The 24,511-nt window shown below is 41.6% G+C and overlaps 1 protein-coding gene across 2 annotated transcripts in view; it reads right to left on the bottom strand.

The window, feature by feature from the left end:
• camkmt (calmodulin-lysine N-methyltransferase) overlaps window positions 1-24,511 on the bottom strand; it is a 332,097-nt gene that overhangs the window by 300,276 nt on the left and 7,310 nt on the right. For both annotated transcript variants that reach the window (XM_033025515.1, XM_033025516.1), the window contains exons 2-3: window positions 14,213-14,388; window positions 12,925-12,989 (exon numbers count right to left, since the gene is read on the bottom strand). In XM_033025515.1, the coding sequence (XP_032881406.1) occupies window positions 12,925-12,989; window positions 14,213-14,388 (241 nt within the window). The remainder of the gene's footprint in view (window positions 1-12,924; window positions 12,990-14,212; window positions 14,389-24,511) is intronic.

Raw genomic sequence — 24,511 nt, 5'->3', positions numbered from 1 at the left:
GAACGACGATATGCCCAAATTGAGAAAGAGCTGTTGGCGGTTGTTTTTGCCTGCGAGAAATTTAACAACTTTATCTTCGTACAGTCAAGATTGAAACTGACCACCAACCTCCGATCAGCATTTTTAACAAACCGATTCATCCATTGTAGGGCGCCTACAACGGATGCTGCTGCGACTTCATAAATATGACATTGTTCTGATCCACAAACGTGGTAAGGATATGCACCTGGCTGATACTCTCTCGCTGCACCCCGGAACACCTGTGAGGGTCCGTCCTCGCCGGATGATGACTTTGTGGTAATGACTGTGTCTTTTATTCCCTCGTCCTGTAAGCAGGACTTGGTTGCCCACACTGCTGCTGACAGTACTTTAGGGTCACTTGCCTCCGTCATTAAGCACGACTGGCCAGACAAACACTACAACATTCCGCTGCCAGTCCGGCGTTTCTTTGCCATTAGCGATGAGCTAGTGCTGCAGGATGACATTGTTGTAAAAGGACACAAGGCTGTGGTCCATTCTTCGCTGCACAGCAAGTATTTTAACGCTGTCCATGCAAGGCACCCAGGAGCTGAAGCTACCGTCCAAAGGGCAAGAAACATGTTTTACTGGCCTGGCATGGCCGACTACATCATTGAGAATGTGGCATCCTGTGCAGTGTGCCACAGTTTGGCACCTCAACAACAAAAGCAACCACTTATTTCACATCCAGCTCCTGCACTCCCGTGGTCTATAGTGCCAAATGACATATATGAGTGGCATGGCAAGCAGTACCTGGTACTTGTCAATTCTATACAGGATGGTTTGACATTGATTTTCTTAGCAGCCCCACCTCGCGGGGTAGTTTCGAAGCTTGCTCGCCATTTTGCAGACCACGGAGCTCCGTGCGTACTGTTATCTGATAACGGCAGTCAATTTACCAGCCAACACTTCAAGGAGTTCGCTGCACGCTGGGGGTTTTGCCACCACCAGCCCTGAATATCCACAGTCGAATGTACCAGCTGAGCAGGCTGTCAAGATTGCCAAACAGCTCATGGAACATTCGTACAGAGCTAATTCCGACATGTTCCTGGATCTACTCAACTTACTATCTGACTCATATCTGGTCATTGCCGATGGCGGCACCTACGGGCATAACAGACAACATATCCTGCCTGTGAATTAGTCAGCTCCACCTCTGTATTATCCAGACTGTACAAGTGTACTTCCGTCCGTGTCCAGTGGCATTAATCCGCCTACACCAGCACAACAACCCACTTCTGCAACAGCTGCTTTGCCAGTGGCGACGCCCCCTCTACCTGCGCCACAGTCCCTTTTCATCACCCTGAATGCTGGTTCAGTCTCCGTCACCTGTGAAGCCACTGGCTCTGTCCCCGGTGGGGGAAAATCGGAGATGGTCTTTATCGCACACGTGCTGGTCATGTTTGCAAGCCCACGTTGAAATACCCAGGCTATGTTTGACTCGTCCAGCTTCTTATCAATTGCTATACATGCCTTATTCAGTCAATGGTTTTAACTAACATTTATTTCTTTAAGAGGGAGGATGTAGATCAGTGACTCTTTGTCGCTACGCCCACTAGTTTAACAGAAAGCTTCCCTGCCTTTTCTCTCTCACGTTTAGAGTAACATGCGAAGATGAAGTTACCTGTGCTGTAACGTTAATAAAGTCTTTGGATCTTAATCACAGTGTGAGACTTAAGTTATTCCAACAGCAGAAGCTCAACATCCGCCGCCTCAGAGACAGAGAATTCCACAGACTCACAACTCTCTGTGTGAAAAAGCGTTTCCTCATCTCCGTTCTAAATGGCTTACATCTTATTCTTAAACTGTGGCCCCTGGTTCTGGACTCCCCCAACATCGGAAACATGTTTCCTGCCTTTAGTGTGTCCAAACCCTTAATAATCTTATACATTTCAATAAGATCCCCTATCATCCTTCTAACCTCCAGAGTATACAAGCCATCCAGGAATTAACCTTGTAAACCTACGCTGCACTCCCTCAATAGCAAGAATGCCCTTCCTCAAATTAGGGGACCAAAACTGCACACAATACTCCAGGTGTGGTCTCACTAGGGCCCTGTACAACGACAGAAGAACTTCTTTGCTCCTATAATCAACTCCTCTTGTTATGAAGGCCAGCATGCCATTCGCTTTCTTCACTGCCTGCTGTACCTGCATGCTTACGTTCATTGACTGATGAACAAACACCCCCAAGATCCCGTTGTACTTCCCCTTTTCCCAACTTGACACCATTTAGATAATAATCTGCCTTCCTGTTTTTGCTACCAAAGTGGATAACCTCACATTTATCCACATTAAACTGCATCTGCTATGCATCTGCCCACTCACCCAACCTGTCTAAGTCACCCTGCATTCTCATAGCATCCTCCTCACAGTTCACACTGCCATCCAGCGTTGTGTCATCTGCAATATTGCATTTTGGTCTTGGAATGGAGATCGAGGAATATCTTTAGCCAGAGAGTGATAAATCTGTGGAACTCATTGCCACAGATTGCCGTGGAGGCCAAGTCATTGGTGGAGATAGATTGGTTCTTGATTAGTAAGGGCGTCAAAGGTTACAGAGAGAAGGCAGGGGAACAGGAATTAGAAAGTGGATAGAGCAGACTCGATGGGCTGAATGGCCTAGTTCTGCTGCTATGTCTTTTGATCTTTGCCATAATTCAGCATTGATGAAAACACCAAACACCAGCAGTTCTCACCAAACAATCTCCATTACCATTAGGCTAGACTGACATTGCAGTAATCTTTTCCAATACCCCCATCCTCACTTCATCTACTCTCCTCACCCAAACATTCATACAAGCCACTGCTCTACAGCGAGAATAGTTATTGAATGTCTCATGTATTTAAAATAAATATTTTTTTAATATAATAAAACCATGGATGGCGATGGTTTTGATGTAAAAATGACATTTAATTCCCATGGTAATACTGACGACAATGTCCAATGTAAATTTAAAAATCTTGCAACACTTATGGGCTTGTCCCACTTACGCAACTTTTACGACGACTGTCGGCACCCGTCATAGGTCGTTGCAGGTCGCCGAAAATGTTCAACATGTTTAGAATCCAGCGGCGACCAGAACAAGGTACGACTCTTTGGGCAACTACTCACGACCATACAGGCTTCACCCCGCGACATGTCGCCGGGGTGTCGCCTGTATGGTGGTGAGTGGTCTCCTCAGTTGCCCAAAGAGTCGTAGCGTCTTTCTGGTCGCCGCTGGATTTTCAACATGTTGACAATTTTCGGCGACCTGCAACGACCTATGACGGGTGCCGACAGTCGTCGTAAAAGTCGCGTAAGTGGGACAGGCCCATAAGACCCAGCGCCAGCTCCTCTATCATTACCTAGCAACCAAATGGAAGCTGACCAGAAATGATTGCCAGGATAACAAAGATTAAATGGGGGGGAAAAGCAACAAATGTCAGTAAGAACAAATTTCCAAAAAAAATCTAAGTAGCATTTGCAAATGTCACTTCTGGATAAGATAAGTCTTGGTTCAGAATGTTGTAGTTTCAAGTTCTAATCTGGTGAAAGAGCATTTATTGGAGCCAAAACCTTCAGTGTACTACTGAGAATGTGTTATGTTATTGAAGATACTGTGTTTTAGATTAAATTTGGTAAAGATTCACACTGCAAGATGTACAAAAAGTATCCAATTCTACCATTCAAAACACAAGGCAGAGCTCAACTAGAAAACTTGTATTCCCCAGTGTCATTTCCAAAATAGATTATATATTGATTTGTTTTGTTACAATGATGGGTGATGTATTGTGTGCAATGTTTACCTACATTATCACCATAACTGTGCTTTATAAAAAGACGTGCTAACATGGCCAGTTCCTTGTACCCTCACCCCTGTTAGAAGGAAGATTGTTCGTTTAGGTCCCATTTCAGATGCTCCAGCGCAGAAACACCAAACTGACGTTCCAGTATAGTGCAATATTTACATCATTAAAAATCAGATTAGCTGCTTCTTAACATATCCCTTTTCAAAAAACGATTGACGCAGTTCCTAGATTGCAACAGTGACTACAGTTCCAAAATAATTCAGAATATCCAGAGAATATAAACTCAATATAAATGCATGCCTTTCATTCCAGAGATTGCAATTAAGTTTGTGACGTGAGGAACATATACAAATCCGTTCTATCAAATTTACAAGGTTATGGCATCATTTAACCTTTTTCAGTTATAGCTGGCCAATGTGCCAGTTGAACATTCATCACTACTTTCTGGTGCAAGTGGGTGGTGGAGTTGATGATCATGTGAGAGAATAGTTTAGAAGGAAATAATTGCCGGATTGGGATTAAAAGAAATGTCGCCTATGCATGTCCTCCAGAGACATTGCCTGACCCACAGAGTTACCACCCAATATTCTTCTAGTGTTTCCTGACTTATCAGGCAGCATCTGCGGAAGATAACGTTTCGGGTCAGGATCCTTCTTCAGACTGTGAAAGATCTCCCTTAATCTGAAGAAGGGAACAGACTCAAAACACTACAGGTTCATTTCCTTCCACAGATGCTGCCTAACCCACTGAACTCCTCCAGCAGTTATTTTGCTGCTCAAGATTCCAGTATCTGTAGTCTTGTATATCTGTCTCCTATATTATCTTTGCTGCCATTTCACCTTCTATCATATGGTGGCTTATTACTTGAATTGGGACTGTCCTCAAGTCATAAACTTTGCTCTGGAAACTTTTTTTTTTTAACCTTAGCTTGAACCTTCAGACTTTATGACAGAATCAATTTCCTCACAGCCTTATTTATTGTTAAGTTGCCCTTTAATTAGTTGGGCAATTTTCTTGTAGGAGTTTCCCAACTCATGTCAAGCAGGGTTTATTTTTAGCACACCAACTTGCCAAAGGGCACAAACAAAACAATTCAACGTGAATTATAAAAAATGTGAGGAAACTCCAATATTGAATGAATGATTAAATATCTACTGCTTTTAAGGGCGAGATCAAGAATAGTTGCCCAATAATTCTAACAGGCAACTCAGCATCTCGCTGCAGATTGAGATTTTAATCATTTGGTAAACATGGTAACATTTCACAGCAAGGTGAGGAGAGCTTGGTATTCTCATACAGTACATCATTCAGAACCTCTGCATGTTCCACTAAATACGAAAATCTAGTAGCGGCCATACGCAAAGTTTTGTAGATACTCAACGGGTCAGGCAGCGTCTGGGGAGGGAAGGCACATGACATATTTGAAGAAGGGACCAAATCCGAAACCTCGCCTGCCCATCCCCTCCACAGAAGTTGCCTGACCTGCTGACTTCCTCCAGCACTTTGTGTTTTGCCCAAGATTCCAGCAAGTGCCCTCCTTTGTGAATCCAGTAGCCACTACTGGGCATTGTTCACCTCTTCACCGGGTGGACTGCTGTTTTCATTGCCCATTAATTCCTTGGCACCAAAATGACCTAAATATCATGAACCTGGATTGTGTATTCTACAGATTACCTGTGGATCCGCTGCTGAAAAAAGTTGATAAAGACAAGCAATTTGGCACGAGTTTTAAATGGAGCAAAAAGTGATAGTTTCTGAGGAAGCACAATCTAGACAAGAAAACAATAAATAAATTTACAATTGTTGAATCTCATTCCCTCAGAAAAAATTAACACCAGAGTTTTTTTGTCAATTGAATTTGTTTTAGTGTTACTCTTACCTATCTGCTTTGATAACCTCTGCACTTACCAATTGCTATTTTATTTATGGTTCACCTGCTGTATATTTCCCCGATTGAATTCTCCATTGCCCAATGAGGATTCTTACATCTGATCGTCTGAAGAGTCGCACTGCAGCTTTACCTGCTCACAGAGCTACAAAGAAGCCAACCCCGAATTAGATAGTCGACAATTATAACTCCAGTCAAAGAGTGGTCAAATTCCTGTAAAATAATTAGAGGAATAGATCGGGTAATCGCACAGAATCTCTTGCCCAGAGTTGGGGAAATCAAGAACCAGGGGACATAGGTTTAAGTGGAGGGAGGGGGAGATTTAATTAGAACCCGATGGGTAACATTTTCACACAAAGGGTGGTGGGTGTATGGAATGAGCTGCCGGAGGAGGTAGTATCGCAATTTTAAAAAACATTTAGACAGGTACATGAATAGAACAAATTTATAAGGGTATGGGCCAAACGTAGTAAGGTGAGACAAGTATAGATGGGACATGTTGGCCAGTGTGGACAAATTGGGTCGAAGGGTCTGTTTCCACACAGTAAAACTCTATACAACAAAATCCAGAACATATTTTAGCAGAATTAGACAAGGTACTTTTGAAACCAATGTCATTACAAAATTCCAAAGACAATTATTGGAATTATTACATCAGTCATGTGGATTATTTTAAAAAAATAACTAGTTTTAAAATTTGTGTTTACCTCTGCCATTTGAAATGCCTAAGAGAATTATTGACAAGTCAACCTATGAAGATATAATTAGCAACCTCACTCTGAGCTTGCCTCGTTCTCTTCATGCGTGACTCCATATTTTTTATTTCTGTTTTAATGATCACCTTGAGCAAACCACAAAGAACAGGAGAAATTCAACATATCAGGCAGTAGGAATCAGAGGGGGAGCAGTGAGAGAGGATGTTGCTGAACACTCGTCAGAGAGAGGAGGAGAACTTCGTCAAAGTAGATATACCTTGAGGAGATTTTGCAGTGGAGCAGACAAAATGTGTAGGAAGGAACTGCAGATGCTGGTTTTAATCGAAGATATACAAAATGCTGGAGTAACTCAGCGGGACAGGCAGCATCTCTGGAGAGAAGGAATGGGTGACGTTTCAGGTCGAGATCCTTCTTCAGACTCAGGCAGTATATGTGGAGGGAATGGATAGATTCGGGCTGAAGGGTCCCAATCCAAATGTTGCCTATCTATTCCCTTCACAGATGTTGGCTGATCCACCGAGTTCTATTTTATTTATAGTATTTCCAAAAATAAACTTTAGAATATATTCAATTCCGAATGCACCAAAACAAGTCATATTTGATATCATTATCATAACAAGTAAATTAGATACCATAATGAAGTAACCTTCATTTAAAATTAGATTTCTATGCAATCTAAACAGTTACAAAATTTGCTCTTTCATTGGCTCAGTAAATAATCAAATAACATTGACGGTAATATTTTGGATATGCTTCTTAATTTTTGTTGGGGTTGTGGGTGGTTCTCTTCACATCTACATTTTGGAAACCAAAAGAAAAACAGGTCATCTTTCCACTCGGTATCCATTCAAATACACCTCACAATGTTTTGCACTTTAAAATAACCCCACCCACAAGAAATGTTGGTAATCTATAATATTACAACAAGTCATGTTTGAAATATTTAACAATGTACTGCAGCAATCATCTAAATTATTTTAAGGCCAAGGGCTGTTGTGGGCTTCCTCCATTACTATTTTCTCGGACAGCTCGTTCCATGTACCCATTAACCTCTGTGTGAAAAGGTTTCCCTCTCAGGATCCTACTAAATCCTGTGTCCTCTAGTTCTTGGTTCCCCTACCCTGGGAAAATTACTTCGTGCATTCAACCTATCTATTCCCCTAATGAATTATGTTTTACACCTCCACAAGATCAACCCTCAGCCTCTTGCGCTCTAAAGAATAAAGTGTCAGCATACCTAACCTCTCCCAAAGGCTCAGGAACTCAAGCCCTGGCAACACCCTTGTAAATCTTAAACATAGAAACATAGAAAATAGGTGCAGGAGTAGGCAGTGAATGGCAGTGCTGGCTCGAAGGACCAAATGGCCTACTCCTGCACCCATTGTCTATCATCTATTGTTAAACCTAAACCTAAACACAGCACTCCAAATCTGGCCTCACAAATGTCTTGTACGACTGTTACATAATTCCCTAACTGATGAATGTCACCATGCCAAATACCTTCTTCACCACCCCATCTATGTGTGATGCCAATATCAGAAGAACTATGTACTTGTACTCCTAGAACCTTCTGCTCTACATTAATCCCTTGGGCCCTATAATTAGCTGTCAAGTGAATTTAATCAATGTAAAAGAAAGTTAAGGGCCTGTCCCACTTAAGCAATTTTTTCGGCGACTTGCTGAAAATTTTCAACATGTTGAAAATCCAGCGGCGACCAGAAAAAGGTACGACATGTCGCGGGGGTGACGCCTGTTTGGTGGTGAGCAGTTGCCCTAAGAGTCTACCTTTTTCTGGTCGCCGCTGGATTTTCAACATGTTGAAAATTTTCAGCAAGTCGCCGAAAAAAAATTGCGTAAGTTGGACAGGTCCTTTAGACATCTCAGGAACGAACATCAGGCAGATCACAACAACTGTAACACTGTAGGTACACAAAATTACTGGGGAAACTCAACGGGTGCAGCAGCATCTATGGAGCGACGGAAATAGGCGACGTTTCGGGCCGAAACCCTTCTTCAGGCCGAAACCCTATTTCCTTCGCTCCATAGATGCTGCTGCACCCGCTGAGTTTCCCCAGTAATTTTGTGTACCTTCGATATTCCAGCATCTGCAGTTCCCTTTTGAACAACTGTAACACTGTCCTTGGCTGACACAATGACACAGGTGGTAGATCCGTTGCTTCACAGCTCTTGGGCCCAGAGTTCAATTCTGACCTTCGCTGCTCTCTCTCTCTCTGTGTAGAGCTTGCATTGTCCACCAGCCAGGCAAGGAGACTGCCAATATGCCTCTTGCTGTATTTCATCTAGGCTAAAAAAAAAAAACCCTGCTGGTGGCAGTAAAACCTGCCCTCTAGAGGAAACTAGAGAACTGGCAAATGTTTACACATTTGATGAAGTAGTCAGCATATTGAGACTAGCCAGAGGTGCAAAATGCAGTTCTGATAACCACTGAAGTTTGGCCATATAGATTTGGCATTGTTCATTCCGATGCTGCTGCTTTGATGCTAGTAATGACATCAATTTGTGACATCCACATTATTCAGCCTTAAATGCCAGTGGCCAAAGATGATACATTTTGACCTTTCACTTAAGTTGAGCTACATTATCTCAGCTTTCAGATAAGTCACAGCACATGCTCAGAGCTTGGAAGGAGAGGTGCAGATTTGTAAGTGCACATTTCTGAATGTTAGTCCTCAATGTTTGCACCAAGTCCAAATAAAAAACAAAATATTTGCCATTCGGTTTTTTGACCAAATAATCAATTCAAAAAGAAAAACAGGTTGGCATGTTGTTACTGTACTTTTTTTCCCCCCAATTATAATAATTAAATGTGTTAAAATACCATGAACTCAATAGGCCCAAAAGTAATTGCGTCAAATTAGTTACGGGTAAGAGGGGAAAAAAACAGCATAAATACCAGCACACGCAAAGAGCAAAGCTGCAAGACTCATTAAAACAAAATAAATTCAACCTAGCTGTATTGCTATCAAGTTGTAAGGCTGACTGAATGTTTACAAGAATATGAGCTGTGCAACTCAATTACACTTTGTATTTGCGGAAAAGCACAATGGTTAAAGATTATATTGGTGGCAAATAGCTTCATTATTGCAGGAGATGGCATTTTATGAAACAGCGGGAGCTGCTGCTTTGATGCTAATAATGACATCAATTTGTGACATCCACATTATTCAGTCTTAAGATACTGCACAACAAAAAAAAGCTACAATGCTTTTGACAAATCCTGCAACACGGTATCAGATATGATCATACACAACACACTGTACCAAAGGCTCTGTACTTTAATACACATTTCATTATTCAGTAAAATTCAAACATGCAAACCTTTACTTTAAAATTGTTAGTACAATTCATTGAAATAGCTGAGAGGAAGGATTCTTGTACCAGATAATCATACTTTGTTCGTTTGACAAAAAAAAGAAATGTTTCGTAAAATTATATAATCAGTTCCAGGAATTAATGGCATGATGATTATAACAGTGAAATAGATATTCATAGGACAATACATGCGTAGTGTTTGATCACAGGGTTATTTCAGAAATACTAAACATCCAATTCTCATGAGAGATGAGGTTGGGAGCTAATTATGTCACACTCTACCATGAGAGATGCAACCATGTAATTAAGTGCTAACAGCATAATTAATGTTCTGTGCAATATGTTGGTGAGTCTCTAAGTGGAAAAGCTGGAAGTGTTTTTGGAGAGAGTTTTAATTGATGGATTAAGTACTCTTGCAGCTGGAGAGCACATACGGTATAATCGGGGTTATCTCTTGGTCCACCAATCTAAGTTTCACCTTTCAGGCTGTTTTTCAGCCTTGCAGCGTCATCCAATTACCGAATTGAAACTGCTTTTGTTTACACATGAGCATATCACTGGGAGTGTTGGAACATAGAACAATACAGCACAGGAACAGGCCATTTGGCCCACAACATGCACACCAAACATGATGCCAAGTTAAACTAATCTTCCCTGCCTACACACGATCTGTAGCCCTCCACTCCCTGGTTTAGATTTATTATTGTTACGTGTACCGAGAATTACATTGAAAAGCTTTGCTTTGCATGCTTTCCAAACAGATCAGATATACCATACATAAATACAATATACCATACATAAATCCATGTACCTATCTAAAAATTATTTAAATGCAACCATCTTACGTATCTGCCTCCATAACCACTGCTGGCAGTGCATTCAAGACACCCACCACTCTCTGTGCTGCCCCCAATTATGCAGGGCACATACAGTCATAGCACGTGGAAACAGGTCCTTCAGCTCAACCTGTCCACACCAACCAACATGCCACACCTACACAAGTCCCACCTGCCTGTGTTAGGCCCATATCCCTCTAAACCAATCCTAACCATGTACTGCTCCAAATACTTTTTAAACATTGTGGCAATATCTGCCTCAACTACCTCCTCTGGCTGCTCATTCCATATCCGTATCACCCTTTGTGTAAAAAAAGTTGCCCCTCATGTTGCTATCAAATCTTTCCCTCACCCTAACCTTAAACATATCCTCTGGTTCTTGATTCCCCTACTCTGGGTAAAAGACACTTCTACTTCAGAAAAACTTTAGTCATACCGCGCGGAAACAGTCCATTTGCCCCAACGAGTCCATGCCGACCAACGAGCACACCGCACACCACCACTATCCAACACACTAGGGACAATTTACTATTTTTACCAAGGCCAATTAACCTTCAAACCTGTACATCTATAGAATGTGGGAGGAGACCGGAGGACTTGGAGAAAACCCAGTCAGTCACAGGGAGAACATACAAACACCATACAGCCAACACCCGTAGTCAGGATCGAACCAGAGTCACTGACGCTGTAAAGTAACAACTCTACCGCTGCTCCATTGTGCCGCCCTAAATCAGCCTGAGATCGTGCATTGTGGATTTCCTTTTCATTAGATGCCTATGGTTATTGGGCCACTCACTTGCTCCAGATTAAAAGGTACAATTTTGAAATCTCACATGGGTTCTAGCTACACCCGGCTTTTTGTTGGATACGTGGAACAGTCCTTGTTCTCAGCTTATTTGGGAATATTCACCCCCCCAACTCTTTCTCGGAGTCTTAACAAATGCATTGGTGTTGCATTCTACACAGATACAATTCCAACATGTCATGACTTCCATTGTCTTTGTCCATCCTGTGTTCAGCATTACATGGCTCATCTCAAGCACTCCCCATCCATTTCTATATCTCTCCATCAAACATTTCAGGAGATGGACTAGTCACTAACATATTTTACGTCCACAGACTCCCACATCTACTTTGATTTTATACCCGTTCACCATCCTTGGTGGCAATGGTCTCTTCTCCACAATATTTGGCACCTGAAATTACAATGAAATAGTGCCAGACTTTGTCAGGTCAACCAAGCAACAGCCACAGAATTGCTGTGATATTTCAAATCCACATCAGCAATTCAATGCCAAGTTATATGGGCTTGTTATGAGTTATATGGGCTTGTTATGTGGGCCAAGTTATATAATCATTGAGGTTCCACTGCCAATAACTGGTATTCTAGGCACCAAAAAGCATACCTTTACCTCAAGTGTGGTGTTAGGACAGTAACTCACGACTCCACACAGTCATTTCCAACCCAAAATGAAAACGTGAATACTGTTCTGGGAAGGAAAATTGCAATTCATCTTTCATAAAAAGGGCGCATCATATCTGCCCACACTTCCAATCTCACTGAACCGCTTGCAACCTTTGAAGTCCAGTCACCTAAATACGAAGTTTCAAACAAACGCAAAATATCTCAACATATTAAAAACGCTGTAAAAGAAATGTTTAAATAAGACATTGTTTTAGTACCTCAAGCAGATCATGTGTGTTGATGTACAAATCAGTGCCTGCAAGATTGTTAGTCGAAATGATGGCAACAAATAATTTGTAGCTGTTGAATCATTGTTTTTTTGTTAAACACCTTAAATGCTCGTTGTATGCATTGTGTACCACCTAACGAACAATGATTGTACATATTGTCTTTTATATGTAAAGTCAACAAAAACCACACACACACATACCCACCAGCACCAAAGCAGATAACGGAGCAGCAATGCAAAAATTACAATTAAAATGTGCTTGACAGTATTACATTTCAAAGTTGTAAAGTAATCTTCTTAATTATTAACTCATTAATTTAAGCAGTACGCGAGATTGTGTTGGTGAAGTATCAGATATAAAGTTAAAAGATTTAACGAGTTCAGTAAAAGCAAATAAGAAATAATATTTATATCAGAATATCTTTGGCAAACCTGTTAATGTCTTCGCTTACCAAACTCCTAACCAGACTATCAGTGTAGCATTTGGCAAAGCTCTATGGGAGCACCAGTGCCTTGAAGTGACTGTCATATCACTACTAGGATAAATACTTAGCCTTTTAAAAAAAATTAAAAAAAAACACAAAAAAACTTGCTCTGACATTTTTCAAAAGCAACATCTCATATGAACATTAAATGAAATGAACTCACAGACATTTCCGGTGTTGTCAAAACTGGTGAGAACATCTTCAACATTCAGTGGACCAACACTGTGCCTTAACAAAGCAAAGGAATGTTAAGTACAACATAGTGAAAGATGTTTAAAATCCTAATACATTTTTACCATAAAATCACAGCATTTATAGATACAAATATGCAAATACATTTATTTTAACCATTGATTTTTATCTGTGTTAGCAATCACTGTCCATTCTTTTAGTAAACAGAATAAAAATAAGTAAGCTAGTCATCTAAGCCTAACAGATGTATGTCTAGCAAGGGTGTGTTCAGGAACAGCTGTGATACCCTGATAAAGAGTGTTCTGTCACTTATCATCAATGCTTGCATATGAATGTACAAAAGTGATGAACACTGTCCAGTCCATCAAGAGTACTCGACAGTATTACATTTCAACGTTGTAAAGCAATCTTCTTAATTATTAACTCATTAATTTAAGCAGTATGTGAGATTGTGTTGATGAAGTATCAGATATAAAGTTAAAAAGTTAAAACTCAAAAAGGCAGCCACCAAAGACCCACACCACCCTGGCCATGCTCTCATTTCACTCCTGCAACAGTCTGAAAACTAACGCCCAGGTTTAGAAACAGCTTTTTCCCTGGAAACCATAAGTCTATTGAACATTCACTACATAATCCAACCAAACTCCAAACTACCTTGATTGCACTAGGGGTTCAGGGCTTTGATTTTGTTCATTTTTTTAAATTATTTAACTTCTTTTTGTTTATTATTATGGTGTTTACTGATTACAATGCTTACATATCTGTTGTGTCAGTGCAAGTAAGAATGTTGATGTTCCTTTGTAGGACATATGACAATAAAACACTATTGACTCTTTAAAAAAAAGAAAACGTTTTAATAAAAAACTATTAAATTTGGATTTATGTCACATTTATGGTTCAAATATGTCAAAAAACCAATCAAGGCCTTTTATCGAAAAAAAAATCTTCAGACTGATTTGTATAAATTATTTTCACTTTTGGCTAATTGTTCTGATACCATAATATGTTTTCGGGCAGTTTAATGACAATCACAGAAGAGATAACTGAAACTTCTAAATTGGAGAATAAAGTGGGAGCCATAGACAGAAGAAAACCAGAGTAAGGGGAGCAGTGATTACAAGGGTTCAGTTCAGTTTAGTTTATTTTCAAGTTTATTGTCAGTGAAAAGCTTTTGTTGTTAGTAGATGTCACGTAATCTGAGATTAATATTTTTGTCGTTTCATTCTGTACAGATGAAAAGATATTCAAGAATAGTTTACCTTATATACACCCTATGCTGTGGATAGGGAATGCATGTGTACTCCACCCACATTTCATTATCAGAATCTGCCTCCAATTTCTTCACCACATCTGTGTAAAATACGTTGAAAGTCAAAGATTTTCTGATGGAAACCTGCTGCAGATTTTCTTTATCTACCCTCTTCTGTTTTAACACCTATTGGAAGGAAAAATGACAATGACACATGACAATGACACATGTCTTATGATTTCAGTTTCAATGAACAGGATAGTATTTATCAGTTATGGAACAAAAGCAACAGTATAGTGTCAGGGGGGGCAGCAATCACATTTTCATGCCCATTTACATTGGACATTTTCCAATAAGATTTCCATTGCAGTCAGAAATGCTAAATTGAAAGTTTTAACAAAACATTTATATGGGAATGGATACCTCTTTAATTGAGAAGTAATTTAGTCATCTTTGCCAAAGAATGCCAACATCAGTACTTGGGCCCTGTAAAGTGTTTATGTCAAGAGTTGCATGGCAACACAGTTCACATTCCAACACTTACACGAAGGAAATAATCACAGGAGAAGAGAGCTCTGAGGTTGTTTGCTCATATTTCTTTGCAGGCAACCGAGAAGATTAATAAAGTATTAAAAAGATACTTTGATTTAAAGCAGCTCAAAAAGCACCAAATCTTTGACCAAAATTCTTAAACTCATAAACAGCACTTGTTGGGTGATCATTTGGATATAAATACTTGTCTACACAATTTAGGAAGTATGTGAAGACTTTTAAAAGGCTACACCTGAGATTAACATTGCATTTGTTCCAGGAATGAGGAATTAGAGATATGTAGGGTGGAAACTCAAAAGGACATTGGTGGGAACATCCATGCAGCAGAGCTTGCAGCCTAGTAGTCCTGGATTCCCCGCTATTGCAGCAAGGCTTCAATCTGCCAATTCTTTGTGGTAGCTGGTATGCTACACTTTGAAGAAATCACACAGTGGTTATACAGAGACACCTAGGGGCTCGAAAAATAGCACCTGAAACCTGCCGGAATAAATAGTTTGAGCCATAACAGAGAGAAAAATCACAAGTATGACCGGAAAGAGGCATAAGAGCGAGCAAGGGCAAATTTTGCACAAACATTTGACTGCAAATCAAGTAACTCCAACACTGGAAGGATATTATGACCAGGCAGACTCTATGGAACTGATTTTCCAAAAATAGTGATGGAGGTGTAATTTTAAGGATATGTGAAATTTAACAACTATTTCTGGTGCAGTTAAAAGTTATGAGATTTCACTGAGATTTAAAACAAAAAACAAAAGGTGTCTGAGATTACAGACAAGAAGGGATTATCAGCTTTGACTGGGAAGTCAGACCCAATTGTGTATCCATCTATAACTCTGACGAGCAATTTGGGTGAGGATATGCCTACCTGTCCTCTTACAATTGTCCATGCAGTCCTTAAACCTGTGCAAATCATTCTTCCAAGAGCACAGCTTCATCCCTCAGTCAAAGATTTCTCAATCAATGGTGTTAGCTTTTTAGCTTTTCCCAAAATATTTTGGCAATGACAAATTTGAATATTGGATCCAAAATCTGAGCATTTAGTAGAAACAATGAGCTGCAGATGTTGGTTTACCAAAGAAAGACAGAATGCTGGAGTAACTCAGTGGTTCAGGCAGCATCCCTGGAGAACATGGGTAGCTAACGTTTTGGGTTGGCACCCTCCTTTCAGTCACCCAAAACTTCACCGATCCATGTTCTCCAGGGATGCTGCCTGTTCTACAGAGACAACAGACAATAGGTGCAGGAGTAGGCCATTCGGCCCTTCGAGCCAGCACCACCATTCAACGTGATCTTGGCTGATCATCCCCAATCAGTACCCCGTTCCTGCCTTCTCCCCATATCCCCTGACTCTACTATTTTTAAGAGCCCTATCTAGCTCTCTCTTGAAAGCATCCAGAGAACCTGCCTCCACCGCCCTCCGAGGTAGAGAATTCCACAGACTCACCACTCTCTGGGAGAAAAAGTGTTTCCTTGTCTCCGTTCTAAATGGCTTACTCCTTAATCTTAAACGGTGGCCCCTGGTTCTGGACTCCCCAACATCGGGAACATGTTTCCTGCCTCTAGCATGTCCAAACCCTTAATAATCTTACATGTTTCAATAAGATACCCTCTCATCCTTCTAAATTCGAGAGTAAACAAGCCCAGCTGCTCCATTCTATCAAAATATGACAGTCCCGCCATCCCGGGAATTAACCTTGTAAACCTACGCTGCACTCCCTCAATAGCAAGAATGTCCTTCCTCAAATTAGGGGACCAGAACTGCACACAATACTCCAGGTATGGTCCCACTAGGGCTCTGTACAACTGCAGAAGGACCTCTTTGCTCCTATATTCGATTCCTCTTGTTATAAAGGCCAACATGCCATACGCTTTCTTCACTGCCTGCTGTACCTGCATGGTAACTTTCATAGACTGATGTACAAGGACCCCCAGATCCCGTTGTACTTCCCCATTTCCCAACTTGACGCCATTTAAATAGTAATCTGCCTTCCTGTGTTTGCTACCAAAGTGGATAACCTCACAGTTGTACTTCCGGTGGCGCTGGTACCAGCAGCCTCCACCTTCAGCCCGGTATCTTTTTGTTTTTTTGTTTTTTTAGTTATGTTAAAGTGTGTTTTTTATGTTTTTTTAAATGTCTTTATGTGGGGAAGAGGGCACGGTAAGGGGGATACCGTCCTTCGGTCGCTTCCTGGAGAGGACGCGACTATTATTCGAGTCGCGTCCTCACCCCCCCAGCGGCCTACCTACTGGATTGGCACGGCCTTTCCTGCCGGGATCGACCAGAGCTCCAGCAGCGGCGGGACAGCGCTGTAACATCGCGGGGCTGGCGATGCCTTACCGGGGATCGCCGTCTGGAGCCCGGAGTGCTGGACCTGCTGCACCGACATCATGGGGCTGCGGTTTGCGTAGCTCCCAACGCGGGCGGCGCTGATCAACAACGCGGGGTCCTGCGACTCCGCCCGGCTCGGCCTGCGGACTCGGGAGCTGCGGACTCCGGCTGCGGGAGGCGGCTGATCAGGAGATTCGGGCCGCTGAGGAGGAGGATGTTCACCGTCGGGGATCGGCGTCGGCGTTCCACCAGCCCGGCGTGAGGGCCTGAACATCGGGCCGCCCGGTGCGGCGACTGCGGGTGCTCGGAAGGCCCAGACCACGGATGTACATCTGGGAAGATCGGGGGGGGAGGCTGGCTGGACTATGGTGCCTTCCTCACATTGGTGCCACTGTGTTATGTTGTGTCGTGGACTTTCTGTGTTTGTGCTTTTCTTTTTTTAATTCAATTTTATTTTTAATATGTTTTATTATTTATTATTTATTTATTTTTATGATACTGCCTGTAAGGAAACTACATTTCGTTGTCTCTAATTGAGACAATGACAATAAATTTGAATACAATACAATACAATTTAACCGCATTAAACTTCATCTGCCATGCATCTGCCCACTCCCCAACCTGTCCAAGTCACCCTTCATTCTCTTTGCATCCTCCTCACAGTTCACACTGCCACCCAGCTTTGTGTCATCTGCAAATTTGCTAATGTTACTTTGAATACCTTCATCCAAATCATTGATGTATATTGTAAATAGCTGCGGTCCCAGCACTGAGCCTTGCGGTACCCCACTAGTCACTGCCTACCATTCTGAAAGGGACCTGTTAATCCCTACTCTTTGTTTCCTGTCTGCCAACCACTTCTCTATCCATGTCAGCACTCTACCCCCAATACCATTTGCCCTAATTTTGTCCACTAATCTCTTATCAAATGCTTTCTGAAAGTCCAGGTACAATACATCCATTGGTTCTCCCTTGTCCATTTTCCTAGTTACATCTTCAAAAAATTCCAGAAGATTAGTCAAGCATGATTTCCCCTTCGTAAATCCATGCTGACTCGGACCGATCCTGTTACTGCTATCCAAATGTACGGCTATTTCATCTTTTATAATTGACTCCAGCATCTTCCCCACCACCGATGTCAGGCTAACCGATCTATAATTCCCTGTTTTCTCCCTCCCGCCTTTCTTAAAAAGTGGGATAACATTAGCTACCCTCCAATCCACAGGAACGGATCCGGACTCTATAGAACATTGGAAAATGATCACCAATGCATCCACGATTTCTAGAGCCACTACCGTAAGTACCCTGGGATGCAGACCATCAGGCCCTGGGGATTTATCAGCCTTCAGTCCCATCAGTCTATCCAACACCAATTCCTGCCTAATGGGGATTTCCTTCAGTTCCTCCGTCACCCCAGATCCTCTGGCCACTACTATATCAGGAAGATTGTTTGTGTCCTCCTTAGTGAAGACAGATCCAAAGTACTTGTTCAACTCATCTGCCATTTCCTTGTTCCCCATAATAAATTCACCTTTTTCAGTCTTCAAGGGTTTAACTTTGGTCTTAACTAATTTTTTAGTTACTCCAGCATCTGTACCCGAGTATCTAGTGTTCCATATATCCCAGAAATTATTGGAACAGTTTGTTTAGCAAGCTTGTGTTGGAAGAGGACAATCAGCTGACTCTCTATTGCTTGATAAACTTAAGACTTTTAGGTTCTCATAGTTTTGCTTATGAAAGTTGAGTTCCTTGACCTTTGAAGCAAAACCCCTTCTGTAATTTTACCTGATTATTAACCATCTTAGAACACCTAAATTGACAACTGTTATGTTAAGTTTCCAAGCTAGATACAACGTGGTACCATTTTAATTGCTGCATGCTCAGAATTTGGGTGTTCTGTAGATTGGAACCACCCGTGTCCGAGGCCTAATGCTGTTTGCTGCTTGCCAACAATCGCCTCCAAGCTACTGAATTATGTTGATTTTCTACACAGGTATTATTAGTTGCTGTTAATTTTATCTTCAAGAACCGTTGCAGTTTTAGAACAGAGGTATCATACCATGCTAAATAGCAGCAGATGACTACAATTTATTTTTTTTCTAAATATGCCTATCGGTGTGAACTTTGGTTTATTTTTAGTTCAGTTTAGGTATTTTTGCTCTCATTAGTGTTTGGCATTTTTGTTATAAAAATACATTCAGAAGATGCATTAACAAAGGATAGCTAAACTGCAATCAGTAGCAGTAATATCTAGCATCTAGTTGAGGCTTTAACTGAATTATTATTTTGTTAAAATTTACTTTTCACATTCATGTAATCACAATATTTTTTGCATTTGGCACATTTCCATATGCTTTTACTCTTCTGCTTCAGTTAGAGCAAATAAATGGAATTTTCCAATAGTTCCTGGGCATTTTGGTAGTCATTAAATCAAAGTGATTAAACAAGCAGTTGACATCTGGGGTCTAACTAATGAAAAAAAAATTCCAGGCTTGGAAAGCCACTCAGTTATCAGTGCAATTAAAACAATAACCAACATTGCATTTTGGCTAAAACAATAATTTTAGTAGTGGGCCAGATCAAGAGTATAGGATTATACAGTAGTCCCTTTTGACAGACAGCATTCAAAAAGTACCCTCAAAGAACGCAGAAGAACTGAAAATGAAAAACAGATAAGCTGCTGGAAGGACCCAGCGAGCCAGGCAGCATCTGTGAACGGAAATGCTTCAAGAAGGTGGCTCTTGCAGGCCTTGATATTGATTCAGTGCTGTAGTTTGAGGACTTTTAAACTATATTTAAATTCCCAAAGATGTCATGACTTTGTAGATTCTGATATCTGCTATAATGCAACTGAACCATCCAACCAACAACTAGGGAGCAGTCCCAAGCTACTATTTACCTTAGCGCAGACCCTCTGACGATCTTTGATCAGACCTTATCTTGCACTAAACGCTATTCACTGAAGTGGACTTCAATAGCGCCATAATTTGGGAAATGTGATGGGGAAGTCATGCCAAAAGGCATGGGTGGATGTCCTTCCATCCCTCGAAGACTGCACATAACCTCACTTTCATTATATGTCCATCACAACCGCCAAATAAAACCCCCAATTCACCATAAACAAATCGGACTGAAAATGAACTTAAAATAAACTTTAAATGTTGGCCTGTCTTCACCAGTACAGATAGAAAGTCAGATAATGGAGAAAGGTTTATGTATTTTGTTGTCACCAGCAGCAAGGGTATTGGATCAAGCCAGGCTCTTCAGAGTTCAGTTAAGTTGAGTTTAGTTTAGTTTATAGTCAAGTGTACCGAGGTACAGTGTAAACCTTTTGTTGCGTGCTATCCAATCAGCGGAAAGACAATACATGATTACAACTGAGCCATTTACAGTATATAGATACATGATAAGGGAATAACGTTTAGTGCAAGGTAATACCAGCAAAGTCCGATCACGGATAGTCCGAGTGTCACCATTGGGGTAGATAGTAGTTCAGTGTGTAAGAAGGAACTGCAGATGCTGGTTTAAACCAAAGATAGACATAAAAAGCTGGAATAACTCAGCGGGACAGGCAGCATCTCTGGAGAGAACGAATGGGTGACGTTTTGGGTCGAGACCCTTCTTTTGGACTGGTTGCGGTAGGATGATTCATTTGTCTGATAACAGTTTGGAAGAAACTATCCCTGAATCTGGAGGTGTGCATTTTCACAATTATATACCTTTTGCCTGATGGGAGAGGGAAGAGGGAGTGGCCAGGGTGTGACTCGTCCTTGATTATGCTACTGGCCTTGTCAAGACAGCATGAGGTATAAATTGAGTCAATGGAAGGGAGGTTGGTTTGTGTGATGGTCTGGTCTGCACCCACAATTCTCTGCAATTTCTTGTGGTCTTGGATGGAGCTGTTCCCAAACCAAGCTGTGATGCATCCTGATAAAATACTCTCTATGGTGCATCTGTAGAGGTTGGTGAGAGTTGTAGGGAACATGCTGAACTTCCTAAGCCTTCTAACGAAATAGAGGCGTTGGTGTACTTTCTAGGTCATTGCTTCAATATGGGTGGTCCTGGAGAAGTTGTTGGCGATATTGACTCCTAGGAATTTGAGGTTGTCAACCATTTCTACTTTGGCACCGCCAATGTCAACTGGGCTATGTGTACCGCTTTGCTTCCTGAGGACAATCACCATCTCCTTTGCCTTGCTGACATTGAGAAAAAGGTTGTTGTTTTGACACCAGGACACGAGGCTCTCCTGACACACTTAAGCTTTGATTTTAAAGCCGACACATTGTGTGCAATACTTGATGTCCAGATAAGACTCTTCATGATGTTGATTAGGACAGGATGATGAGGACAGGAACAAGGAGATAGGGGATCTGAATGTGTGGCTGAGGGGCTGGTGCAGGGAGCAAGGATTTAGATTTATAGACCACTGGGATCTCTTCTGGGGTAGGGGTGACCTGTACAAAAGGGATGGGTTACACCTTAACTGGAGGGGGACCGACATTCTGGCAGGCAGGTTTGCTAGGGCTACACACGTGTGGGTTTAAACTAAATAGTGGGGGGGGGAGGGATTGACAAATTGGTAGTATAAAGATAGAGTTGAAGGGGAAGTGAGTACAGGAAAAATTACAAAAGATTCTCAAATTAATGGGAAGGAAAGTTCGAGAAGGGATAAAAGAATAAGGTCAGGACCAATTGCGAGCAGTGCGAGGGGGGACGTGAATACGGAGGTCAAAGTGTTGTATATGAATGCGCAAAGTATAAGAAATAAAGTGGATGAGCTTGAGGCTCAGTTAGAAATTGGCAAGTATGATGCTGTGGGAATTACAGAGGCATGGCTGCAAGAGGGCCAAGGCTAGGAACTGAATATCCAAGGGTATACCTCCTATCGAAAAGACAGACAGATGGGCAGAGGGGGTTGCTCTGTTGGTGAGGAATGAAATTCAGTCCCTTGCAAGGGGTGACAATGAAACAGGAGATGTGGAGTCAGTATGGATAGAACTAAGGAATTGTAAGGGTAAAAAGCCCATAATGGGACTTATCTACAGGCCCCCAAACAGTAGCCTGGACATAAGGTGCAAGTTGAATCAGGAGTTAAAATTGGCATGTAGCAAAGGTAATGCTGTGGTTGTTATGGGAGATTTCACCATGCAGGTAGACTGGGAAAATCAGGTTGGTACTGGACCCCAAGAAAGGGACTTTGTAGAGTGCCTTTGTGATAGATTCTTAGAGCAGCTTGTATTGGAGCCTACCAGGGAGAAGGCAATTCTGGATTTAGTGTTATGTAATTAACCGGATTTGATAAAGGAACTTGAGATTAATGAGCCATTAGGAGATAGTGACCATAATATGGTCAGGTTTAATCTACAATTGGAGAGGAAGAAGGGTAGATTGGAAATGTCAGTGTTACAGTTGAATAAAGAGGACTATGGGGCCATGAGGGAGGAGCTGGCCAAAGTTGGCTAGAAAGATACCCTAGCAGGGATGACAGTGGACCAACAATGGCAGGTATTTCTAGGAATAATACAAAAGGTGCAAGATCAGTTCATTCCTAAGAGGAAGAAAGATTCCAAGGGGAGTAAGGGGCGACCGTGGCTGACAAGGGACGCCAGGGACAGTATAAAAATAAAAGAAAGTACAACGTAGCAAAGATAAATCCCCAGGGCCTGATGGTCTGCATCCCAGGGTACTTAAGAAAGTGGCTCTAGAAATAGTGGATGCATTGGTGATAATTTTCCAATGTTCTATAGACACAGGATCAGTTCCTGTGAATTGGAGGGTAGCTAATGTTATCCCACTTTTTAAAGTTTGCCAAGAAGTACTTAAAAGAGCAACCATAGCTCTGGAAAAAAAGGTCTTGTGGACAGATGAGACAAAGATTAACCTATATCAGAGTGATGGCAAGAGCAAAGTATGGAGGAGAGAAGGAACTGCCCAAGATCCAAAGCATACCACCATGGCTGCTGAAGGTACTGGCTCACTTATTTTCATAGATGATACACCTGCTGATGGTAGTAGCATAATGAATTCTGAAGTGTATAGACACATCCTATCTGCTCAAAGTCAAACAAATGCCTCAAAACTCATTGGCCGGCGGTTCATTCTACAGCAAGACAATGATCTCAAACATACCGCTAAAGCAACAAAGGACTTCTTCAAAGCTAAAAAATTGTCAATTCTTGAGTAGCCAAGTCAATCACCCGATCTGAACCCAATTGAGCATGCCTTTTATATGCTGAAGAGAAAACTGAAGGGGACTAGCCCCCAAAACAAGCATAAGCTAAAGATGGTTGCAATACATATCTGGCAGAGCATCACCAGAGAAGACACCCAGCAACTGGTGATGTCCATGAATCGCAGACTTCAAGCAGTCATTGCATGCAAAGGATATGCAACAAAATACTAAACATGACTACTTTCATTCACATGACATTGCTGTGTCCCAAACATTATGGTGCCCTGAAATGGGGGGACTATGTATAAACACTGCTGTAATTTCTACATGGTGAAACATGGTATAAAAATGGCCTTTATTAAAATCTGGCAATGTGCACTTTAACCACATGTGATTTTTTCTATTACAAATCTCTAATTGTGGAGTACAGAGGCAAATAAATAAATGATGGGTCTTTGTCCCAAACATTATGGAGGGCACTGTGCATGGAGTGTATTCCATATTCCCACATAATTCACCACATGCTGCTATTGTAAATGCTATTAAGGCCTTCAGGTTTGGTCAGTTACATTACATTTCCATTGCTTTCTTTGTTTTCTGAGAAAGTTATCAACTTGCATCACTTGTAGACCGGGGGACAAGGAGGTTTTCGACACATTGGCCTTCATCAGTCATGGTATTGGATATTGAAGTTGGGATGTTATGTTACAGTTGTACCAGGCATTGGTGAGGCCACATTTGGAGTATTGTGTTCAGTTTTGGTCACCCTGCTATACGAAAGCTGCAAAAAGTGCAGAGAAGATCTACAAGGACAGTGCCAGGACTTGAGGGTCTAAACTATAGAGAGTGTGGGCAGGCTAGGACTTTATTTAGTGGTGTGCAGGAGGATGAGGGGTGATCTTAAGAGGTGTACAAGACCAGGAGGGGAATAGATAGGTTAAATGCACCTTCTTTTCCCCCAGAGGCAGGGAATCAAGAACCAGGGAACATAGGTTTAAGGTTAGAGGGGGAAAGATTTCAGAAGAACCTGAAAGGCAAATTTATCACATAGAAGGTGATGGGTATATGCCATGAGCTGCCAGAGGAGGCAGTTGAGGCTGGTACTGTAACAACATTTAAAAGACCTTTGGACAGGTAAATGGATAGGAAAGGTTTTGAGGGCAGGTGGAACTAGTGTAGATGGGATGTCTTGGTCAGGTTGGGCTTAAGGGCCTGTATCCAGGCCATGACTATAACTGCCTGCGATCTGCTCA

The sequence above is a fragment of the Amblyraja radiata genome, chromosome 8, assembly GCF_010909765.2.
Source record: "Amblyraja radiata isolate CabotCenter1 chromosome 8, sAmbRad1.1.pri, whole genome shotgun sequence".
NCBI classification, from domain to species: Eukaryota; Metazoa; Chordata; class Chondrichthyes; order Rajiformes; family Rajidae; genus Amblyraja; species Amblyraja radiata.
Note: the sequence above shows the minus strand (reverse complement) of the source record. Positions and strands in the feature narration are given on the sequence as shown.